Source organism: Petaurus breviceps, unplaced genomic scaffold (genome assembly GCF_028583685.1).
Source record: "Petaurus breviceps papuanus isolate PSGF00001 unplaced genomic scaffold, PetGlider_PUasm1.0 173, whole genome shotgun sequence".
Taxonomy (NCBI): Eukaryota; Metazoa; Chordata; class Mammalia; order Diprotodontia; family Petauridae; genus Petaurus; species Petaurus breviceps.
The window spans coordinates 11854595-11865244 of record NW_027185759.1 but is presented as its reverse complement, the minus strand read 5'-3'; the positions used below and the strand labels follow the sequence as shown (position 1 = coordinate 11865244).

At 39.3% G+C, this 10650-nt stretch overlaps 1 protein-coding gene across 2 annotated transcripts; it reads right to left on the bottom strand.

The window, feature by feature from the left end:
* Positions 1 to 1361: 1361 nt before the first annotated feature.
* Positions 1362 to 10419, bottom strand: SUCNR1 (succinate receptor 1). 2 transcript variants are annotated; one of them, XM_069083650.1, is made up of 3 exons: positions 10260 to 10419; positions 9961 to 10049; positions 1362 to 3647 (listed from the first exon to the last, which is right to left on the bottom strand). In XM_069083650.1, exons 2-3 carry the CDS (start codon positions 9991 to 9993, stop codon positions 2703 to 2705), a joined length of 978 nt encoding a protein of 325 aa, XP_068939751.1. In that variant the 5' UTR covers positions 9994 to 10049; positions 10260 to 10419; the 3' UTR covers positions 1362 to 2702. The 2 variants fall into 2 exon arrangements, with proteins under 2 accessions (XP_068939751.1, XP_068939752.1); XM_069083651.1 differs by lacking the exon at positions 9961 to 10049.
* Between the last annotated feature and the right edge of the window lie 231 nt (positions 10420 to 10650).

Here is a 10650-nt window from a genome sequence, read left to right as displayed (position 1 = left end):
CTAGTAAGGAGCTCAGGGATTTGAACTCATGAAGATGAGTCATCCTGACTCCAGGCCAAGCTCTCTATCCACTGTGCCACCTAGCTTCCAAGTAAATATTTCTCATTCATTCCCCCCAAACAAAAACATCAATATCAGTCCCTTTCCAATAAGGTAGAAAAATACTTCTTTTTAGTAGAAAAACGACCTTCCTCTTTGGCAACAGATTCAGTCCCTGGGGGTTAATTCTGAACAGTACCATTGCATAGCAGCGAAATATATTAAATTAAATGTGGTGTACTAAAATATAAATATCCCTTGGTTCCTTTGGTTTTTCTTTTCTTTTAAAAATTAATCTGTCCCTCCCGCTACCGTCTCCCATAATGCAAATTTTTAGAAAATCTCCCAATACATAGTTGTATGGACTAGAAAGACAAATTCCTACATCTGCCATTTTTGAAAATGTATGTTTCTTTCTTCATTTTAAGTTAATCACCTTTCTGGGTAAATTCTTGACAGACTGAATAAATGCAAGTTATTTGTATGCACTCATCCCAGAAGATTGGTGACCAGGTCTGAAACTGCTGTGCAGCTGTTGAAACAGATAAGCAGGACTGGGGTTTCCATCTCTCTTTGTCCGGGGCACACCCACAGTGGTGACATCATAGGTCTTTCAGAGGATCAAAGTTTCCTGAGTTATTTTATCACATCTGCCATGGAGGAGGGGGAAAATAGTGGAACTTTAAAAGAAGTTCCCTGTTTTTGATATCTTCCAAGTGGGCTTAGGGAAAAAACAAATTCAAGGACAGCCCTTTGCAGAGGGAGGGTGGTTTCCTCAAAGTCACTAATTCGGTTTCTATGAAAATTAAGTGTTCTTTCTCTCCTCAAAATTTCTAGGAGTGAGCAAGGTAGCAGCATTTATTAAGCACCATGTTCCAAGCACCCCAGGCACACAGTACAAATGAAGGCAAAAGCATGCCTGCTCTCAGGGAGCTCACATTCTAATGGGGGAGACAAAATACAAAACACCACGTACACTAGACTCACATGGTAAGTTGGAAGCTCATTGAGGAGGGATAGGCTAGGGAAAAGCCTTTTGCAGAAAGTATAATTTGATCTGAATTTTAAAGGAAGGCAGGCAAACCAGGGGGCAGAAGTAAAGAAGGAGAACATTTCAGCCATTGGGGAGAGCCAGAAAGTGAACAGGTGTGGTTAAGAGCTTGAGTGCCATGTGCAAGGAAGGAAGCGAAGAAGGGCCAGTCATTGGATCAGAGAGTCCCTGGAAGGGAGGAAGGTGTAAGAAGACAGGAAAGGCCAGGCTGCGATGGCTTTGGAAGCCGGAGGATTTTGTATTTGGTCATGGAGCTATGGGGAGCCATGGGAGTTTTTCAGTAGGAGGTGTGACATGACTAGAACAGTGGTTTAGGAGAATCACTTTGGCAGCTGAGTGGAGGATGGGAGAGATTTGAGACCCAGACACTAATGGAAGCCTTCTGCAACAATCCAGGTAGGAGGTAACAAGAACCCACACCAGGGTGGCGGTTAGAAGAGGAGAGAGAGGGAGGCTTCTTCCCAAATTCCCCTTTGCCCCATCTCCCTCTCCCCCACAGTATAGTTAATATACATGTCATCTCCCACACCCCTGGAATTTACCAACAAGCATTTATTGACAACATACTATCCATCCCCACATTAGGTGCTCAGCAAACAAAGGTAAACAAAACAACAAAATCCAAATCCTACCCTCAGGGAGCTTCCTTTCTAGCCAGGACTACTACATGTACATAAACGTATAACATGCAGCCATAGACATAAAGAATTTTGGAGGAGGGCAAAAAGCTGTTCTCCCCCTTCCCTAATACTATGCTTCTTTTTCAATTAGTCAGCATTTCCATCCAGAGAATTTAATACCTTTATGTGCCTTTTCTCTGCTGGCAAATTCCATCATGGAGTAGGAAGAAGGGTTTGTCCACTCTCGCTTCCTGTGGACAATGACCAGAGGAAACAGTGTAAATAGCACACAGTTCGACCTGTCCACTCTTTCATCTAATCTAAGCCTGCTGAAGTAATTTCTCTTCACATTGATCCAAGAAATCTTCCAACACATGTGATCTCACTGATGTGGCCACTCCTTCAGTGACAGAGGTTGGACTGCACAACTTAATGTGATGCCCATGTTGGCTGCAGAGAGGTGACCCAGTGTGCTGGGGAGGTAGGGAGGCGAGGGCTTCATGAATCAACTTCTCTTGATTCATGAGGATACTAATGGGAGCCATGGGCCATCTACCCCTTGCTCTCTCTACAGGAGGAGCCCATTGTCTTTTTTCCATCATTTATGCAACGATGACATTCATATGTCACCCTTCCTCATTCCTTGAATGTGATATGTTGCATCCAGCTCTCACCCACCATGTGCCTCTCTATTGCCCTATCGGTAAACTGCAATTTCATTTCTTCAGAGATAGTAGAATTCCTTAACTCATACCTGTCTAACATTTCTGCACGTATGTTGGTATTGAAAAAGATGGGCCTCCATTTTAGACAGACATAAGGGTAGTTGATCCTTGTTTCAGGGAACAGAGCTAAATTCCTTTTAAATGACCTGGGAGTCAACAAAACAAGCCAACAATCCACGTGACCTGTCACAGAAAGAAAAACACATTCCCCCAAAGAAAGGAGAATTCCACCTATCTGGGAAGGATGTCATCAGCAGGCTAGTAGGGTCACCCTCTAATGAATTTGAAGAAGACCCTCACTCGACTGACCATCATATCCCTGAAGTGATCCCCCATCAAGAAATAGAAAAGAGGGTTGATCACACTGTTCAAAAAAGCCAAAGGTCGGGTCAGAATGTAGAATGAGTTGATGGTGACCTGCATGCATTTGGTTTGCTTCCAGATATCAAGGCGGGAAGCTATCCTCACATTTCGCATGATGTGGTACGGGGTAAAGAGAACTGAGAATATCACCACTGCCATGATGACCAAGTTGAGAGGTTTTTCAAGGGGGAGCGAAGTAGTGAGTTGTCTGCTTCTCTCCTTTAGGAAAAGGGCAATTTTCAGGTAAAAGAAACACATGACAAAGAGTGGAAGGAGGAACCCTAGTACAGTAAGACACACGCTATAGATAAGGTTGTGCTTGGGATCTCCAGAACTTGCATAGTCATTACAAGTGGTGCCATTGTTAGCTGTGGTTGGTTCAATGAAAAGGAGGATCGGTAGAAGCTCAAGGGTCACCAAAATCCAGATGGCCACTGAGGTCAAGATAGAAACTTCTTTCTTTTGCAGGAAATGTTCTCGGAAGGGATGTTTCATCAGCAGGTACCGGTCAATACTGATAAATGTGAGGAAAAGGATGCTTGTGTACAAGTTGGCATGGAGTAAGTACCTATTACTCATGCACAGGACATTCCCATACGTCCATTCCCCATTGGCATACCCTCTCACCAACATAGGGAGTGTACACAGGAAGGCAAGGTCAGAAACGGAGAGGTTAAACAGGTAAATGTTGCCACTTTTCCAGTTTTTCAGACAGAAGAGATAGCCCAAAACAACAGCTGTGTTCCCAAGGATGCCGACAACAAACTCAATGGAATAGATGGTAGGAAGAAAGTCCTTTTCTAGGATTGCCTCTACTCCCAGCCATTTCTCACAAGTCCTGTTCTCATCCTGAACAAGAGGAAGAAGAAAAAAATTAGGAACAAATCATGACATTTTTATTCTATGAGATCAAAACTGTGTGATAGAACCAAGCCTTCATGCTTCTGTGACCCCAGGAAAGTCATTTACACACCCTAGGCCTCCATTTCCTTATCCATAAATGAGAGGGCTGATGTAGCTGGAGGATCCATCTAGTTCTAAATCTATGATCCAAAGGAGATTTTAAAAGTAAACAAAAATATCGGAAAAAACAAAACAAATTATAACAAATCACAACAGTTGAATCATCATGGTCCTGTTTTCTAGGAAACATGGTAGAATTGCATGCCCATGTGATTTTGAAAAGCAAAGACAAGTAGTTTGGACAATTCTGGGCCAAACATTCACATGTCCTTCATCCATAAGGGCCCAACATTACTAGTCCTGCCAATTGACCTGGGCTCAAAGCCCAGCTCTCCTTTCATCACCTGGGTCAATTAGAGGTCACTTCTCCTTTCTATGATAGATGAATAGCTGCAAGTAGTTATTGTCCTCTCCAGTTTCAAAAATCTATGACCTGTCACCTTCTGATCTACAAGTACCAGTTACATGTAACTATCTGAATTATCTGAGAAATAACGACTTTGCAGACCAGAAACCCATCTTTCTAGAGTGGTTTCAGATTAGTCTGAATCTACATTCCCTCAAAACTAGGCTACACAGTTCTCTTCCATGCCTTTGCAAAGACTGATCCCCATCCTTGGAATGGTCTTCAGTCTCACCTTGGCTTCTTAGAATGCCTAGCTTCTCTCAAGACTCAGTTTAAGGTGCACCTCTTATAAGAGGCCTTTGGTGATTCCCCCACTTAATTGCTTTGTATTCTCGACATTTCCTATTTATTCATCTGTATATATGTTGTTTCCGACCAGTAGACTTTAAGCTTCTAGAGGGCCTTAACATTTTCTTTTTGTCTCTGTATCTGTAGCTAGAATAGCATGTGGCTAATAACTTAATAAGGATTTCTTTAAATTGCTCAGACAGCCATCATGAGTAGAGCTTAACACTTGGAACTGGGAAATTTCCAAATTCAAATCCTGCCTCAGACACTTCCTTGATGTGTGATACTGGGCGAGTCATATAACTTCTCTGTGTTTCAGTTTCCCCATTGCAAAATGGAAATAATAATAGTATCTACTTCATAGGGATGACAAAGACCAAGTAAGATGATTCTCTATTTATGTATTAATATATAGACATAGTGCTTTAAATTTTCCTGATTTTAAGACACTATAAAATGTTAGCTATTAGCATTAGTATTGAATCCTTAAGTAACTGCGAGGTCAGCAATAACATTTTCTTTTCAAAACTTATTTTCAAAGTCTTCTGAGGCTTAATGACAATCAGGCAACTCCTTCAACCTTGCATTTTGGGAAATTAACAAAAAAATAAAGGTAGGCATTTTATTTTCTGAAAAATTTACAAGTGCAAACATTAAGCAAAATTAGTTGCATCTGTTTTTTGTTAATCCTGAAGGTTTCACAAAACAAGCCCACTTGTCAGGTTTGGAAGAGCTGATTTCCATAATCTGAGGAAAGTTCCTGGGAACTACACCATGAGTAAATCTAACATATTAAGTACCACTGGCTGCTTCTTTATTCAGAGATTTCTTTGCATAATCAGACAACCACAGCTTCTAGAAATGATTTTAGATGTATTTCATATCCCCCGAAGAAGGAAGAGGGATTTTTCCTGAATCATTTTATATCAATTACATGCAACCATAGAACACCATGCAGGGACCTAAAAAATGGGGACAGGGTAGAACATAACAGCAAGCATACTAGGTAAAAACCCCTAACAATAATAGAACTAAACCTTTTAAGAATGCAAAAATTTCCCTTTCATTTTTCTTCAAAATGTTCCAGTCAGGAGCCTCCTTAGAGGGAAATACAAAGCCAGAGATCCATCCACCATTGAATGAAGTATTTATTTTTTAATTCAATTTACCATTTTATTTTTTTCCTTTTTTGCACTTGAGTATCTTTATTTTTTCCCCAATTCCATGTAAAGATAGTTTTCAACATACATTTTTATAAGATTTTGAGTTTCAAATTTTTCCCTCATCCTTCCCAAGATGGTGGGCAAGTGGATATAGGCTATACATGTACAATCATGTTAAACATATTTTCACACTAGCCATGTTGTAAAAGAAGAATCAGAAGAAAAGGGAAAAGCCATGAGAAAGAAACAACAAAAAAGTGAAAACCGTCTGCTTCACTCTGCATTCAGACTCCACAGTTCTCTCTCTGGATGTGGACAGCATTTTCCATCATGAGTTTTTCGGAATTGTCTTGGACCACTATCTTGCTGAGGGGAGCCAAGTTTATCACAGTCGATCTTTCTACAATGTTGCTATTACTGTGTACCATGATCTCCTGGTTTTGCTCACTTCATTCAGTATCAATTCATGTAAGTTTCTCCAGGTTTTTCTGAAATTCATCTGCTCATCATTTATTACAGAATGATAGTATTCCATTCCATTTATATACCACAACTTATTCAGTCATTCCCCAACGGATGGACATACCTCAATTTCCAATTCTTTGTCAGCACAGAAAGAGCTGCTGTATTTTTGTACATGTTGGTCTTTTCCATTTTTTATGATCTCTTTGGGATACAGACCTAAAAATGGTATTGCTGGATCAAAGGGTTAGTACAGTTTTATAGCCCTTTGGGCACAGTTCCAAATCACTCTCCAGAATAGTTAGATCAGTTCACAACTCCACCAATAATGCATTACTGTTCTAATTTTCCCACATCTTCTCCAACATTTATCATTCTCCTTTTCTGTCCTATAAGCCAATCTGATAGTGTATGGTGGTACCTCAGAGTTGTTTTAATTTGTATTTCTCTAATTTTTGTGTTCACTTCTGTCCCTTATTTGGAGAGGTGAAATGCTGCTGGTGTGGATCGCTGCATCAGACTGAGCTGATATGTTCTAGTTTTGTTACTTGCTTTTTAAAAGCAAAGTGATTTAGAGAATTTTGAATGAAGCATTTCTTAAACAGTATGTGAAAAGCTCTGTGCTAAGTGCAGGAGATACAGTTAGAAAAGAACTCATGTTCTAATGGGGGAAATAATACATGTGGTGGCTTTCAGCTCCAGATGGAAAGGACCAATGTCCTTTAAGGAGCAGCGCCAAAGCAGATGTTACTGCTTCTTCTTTTGTGGCATTCTCACTGAAAGAAAACATGATCAGTTTTGATGTTGAATCATTTGACAGTGCTAAAGACTTTGGTGAGAGCAACCATTTGAACCATTTTGGAGAGTAACTTGGAATTATGCTAAAAAAATGTTTAAAGTGACTACAATGTCCATGCCCTTTGGCCTAGAGACCCTAGTGTTATACATATACAGACACGGACACACACATGTACACACACACACCTATACTATATATATATATATATCTTAAAACTATACTAAGACTTTTGAGTAACCCTATATACCCACATACATCTATATGCACATATATGTATATAAACATATGTATGTAAGCATGTGTGTGTTTATACACAGTGACCCAAAAGTCTTAGTGTAGTTTTAAGTTAAGATTTAAAAGCACACTGAGACTTTGCGCACAGTCTATATATCTACCCCAAGGGACTCAAAGACAGAAATAATGGTTCCATATGCACCAAAATATTTGTATTAGTCCTTTATAAATAGTAGCAAAAAAAAACCAAAACCCCAACTGGAAACAAAGCATATGCCAATTAACTGGAGAATGGCAAAACAAATTATGCTGGGTGAATGAAATAGAATATCCCTAGACCTTAAGAAATGGCAATTCTGAAGAATTCAGAGAAGCATGTGAAGACTTATAAGAACTGATAGAGAAAAAAAATTGCTGGGAAACACATCCATTATTACAATAACATAAGCGGAAAGAACAGCAAGCAAAATAGACTGAATGTTATAGAAAGATAAAGATTGAGCTCAGCTTTGGAGAAGAGATCAGAAAATGCATTTCCCTCCTTTATCTGGAGAGGCGAAATGCTGCTGGTGTGGAACGCTGTATCAGACTGAGCTGACATGTTCTAGTTTTGTTAATTATTTTTTTAAAATTCTTTGTTTCAAGGGTTGATTCCTGAGTAGGACTGGAGGCAGACAGAGATATTTGGAGATTTAGGAAAATAAAAGTTAGCATTATAAGATTGTTTTAAAGAGTCTCTTTAAGAAATGAACATGTGATTCATACTTTGATGGTTTGGCTTTAATCAAAATTTATTTTATGTGCCAAAGTGAAAAATTATTACAGTTCAAGGTCCTTTCAGAGCAGGAATCACATTTGTGCCTAATTTTGTGTCTACGTGATCTTCCTGTTACCTGCTTCCCTCCCCTCCCCTCACACAATCTGCTCCACATTCCCCTATACCTCTTGCTAGAGTTCCTAGTGTTTTGCCCGCAGTCATTCTCCAAACTTGCCTGAATGTGTAAGTGCGAAAGAGCACGGGCCAAGTCATGACCTTGGAGGGCATTACTGAAAGCAGGATGACCAGGGCACAGAACCAGAAGATAAGGGGGAGGGGAGGGCCGAGGCCTGGAGCTTCATTCCCGGAAGTCTAGTCAGGCTAAAGGTGAAGGCAACACCAATGGGAATGACCAAAGCCAGAAGAGGCCACAAAGGGCCAGTTGGGTCTATCTTCTGCCATTTATGCCTTACTCATAAATGTATCCCCATGCTGCTTTTTCTCTAATATACGGGAGATTGCAAAGGTGGGAGTCTTAAGGCCAACATTTCCAGGATAAGCTAAGCCTCCCTGGACCCTCAACATTTAGCTCATTAGGTACCAAAAGATAGTGGGATGCTTACAATGATCATTAGAAGTATTGTTTTTGCAAATGGTTTTATTTTATTTTTGCTTTTTTTAAGGGCAATTGGGGTTAAGTGACTTGCCCAAGGTCACATGACTAGTAAGTGTTAAGTGTCTGAGGCTAGATTTGAACTCAGGTCCAGGGCTTTGCAAATATTTTTACAGGCTCCAAAGATGTTTCCCTAATTCCCAGGACCCTTCTCTTTCCAAACAATAAGTCCTCCACTCCTAATAGAAACAGGAGGTCTTTTCCAATAAAGACTATTTCTACCTCTAGATGCTTTAAAAAATGAACATAAACAGTGACGATGAAATGGCTGTCTGTTAATTTACAAAATTTCCCTTTGGAGGCTCTTTAAATGGTTGGGGGAGAACTGCAATGAAAGGGGAATCCTGAGTCCTCTGAGCTATCTCTCAAACCATGCCTGGGGCTCCAAAGCTTCATGTAAGGTCATGTTCACATAAATGGGTTAATCATTTTAAAAATATGAATTCTCTGAAAGTCAGCAGCCATTCAGTTTACTCCTCTGAGCATTTGAGCAGCACTCAATATCACATTTATGTTGTCATTTCCCACTAGCTTTTTTTATGAGTTAAGTATTTTTTTATTTTGCAAAATGCACTTGCAACCATTTTAAATACATTTGAGGTTTTACTTGTAAAACTGGAACAAGCAATTTAGGAATTTCTCTGTGTTAAAACATTTTATAATAGCAACAAAACCAACAATAATGATAACAATATAATAGCTGGTGTTTACATAGCATTTTGAAGACTATAAAGCACTGGACCTATAGAATTTCCAAGAACCCTGAGGCTGATTCTTCCAAAACAATCCAAGGTGGATTATCTCTGCTAAAAAAAAAAAAACCCAACCTATTTCTATTTAATAAGGTTTTCAATTATTCAAACTCTGAATGCTGGGGGAAAGAAAAACCATCAAGATTTCGATTACTTTGCATTTGTTGTTCAAATGACATTCTACACCAAAGAATTAAAACATTAATATTCTATGCCTGATATAGTATTTCTTAAGTACTTATATTTACAAATAATCATGTGACTCTTTATGCATATATTCATATGGCATCTTAGGTCACAATTTTGGAAAACAATGGTTTAAATTCTTCAATATGTTGAAAGGTTTTTTTTTTCTTTCAAAATATCTTCAGGTTTCTTTTCCCTTGACATTGTAATAAATGGTCATATTAAATAAAAATAACATTCATGTTAAATGCAAACAATGATATAAATAGTCATCTTAAAAGACTTCCTCAATATATGTTGCTAGTAATAAAGCCATATTAAATGTAAAACAATGAGATAAATAGTCATCTTAAAACACTTAATATATGTTGCTAGCCAATGACCAGAAAAACAATACGTATTCCTAGCAAGCATAATATTGTTCGTCCTGTGTAATTTCCCTGCTAAATAACACAAGCTATTTCGGTAACTCTACTTACTGGTTTTAGTGAAATTTGAAGATCTTGAAACATTGTCAGAGACCACTAACATCCTGCATAAGTAGAGATCAGTGCTTTTGACATCAACCCTCAAGACAGAAAACAATTTGGAAGTTAACAGTCAGCTACTTGGAGTTACCTCCTTCCCCCTTTTTGGAGTGAACTTGGCCCAACTGACCCTGGTTTAAGCATTATCTAGAACACCAACCACCCACTATTCTAGGGAGGCCACTAGTAGCTGACTCAACATGCCATGGAAAAACCAGACCCCAGGGGGAAGAAGGCATGTCGGAGCTCACCATTCTTCTGGATGGGCAGGCAGGCACTCCTCAGCAGCCCAGCTCTGACTGATGCTTCTGACTGGCCAGAGCACAGCTGGATCGCCTTATTTCAACTCATTTGCATATCATGCAATCATTCAAAACACACGGAGGAGTTTATTTATCCGACCCGCCAAAGCAAACTTATGTGCAGTTTCCTGTAAAGACAAGGCATAAGCTCATTAACTCTTTCATGAGGAAGGAAAAACAAGCTGAAGGTTTAGAAAAGTCTACTGCTTAAATTCCCTTATGCACAATGAAGACATCAGCCAAGTGCTTCTTATTTTCACTAATAAACTTTCTTACCTGAGCATGAACCAGAGCTAATTAATATCTTGCAGGATGATAATCTTAGCACTGGGAGAGACCT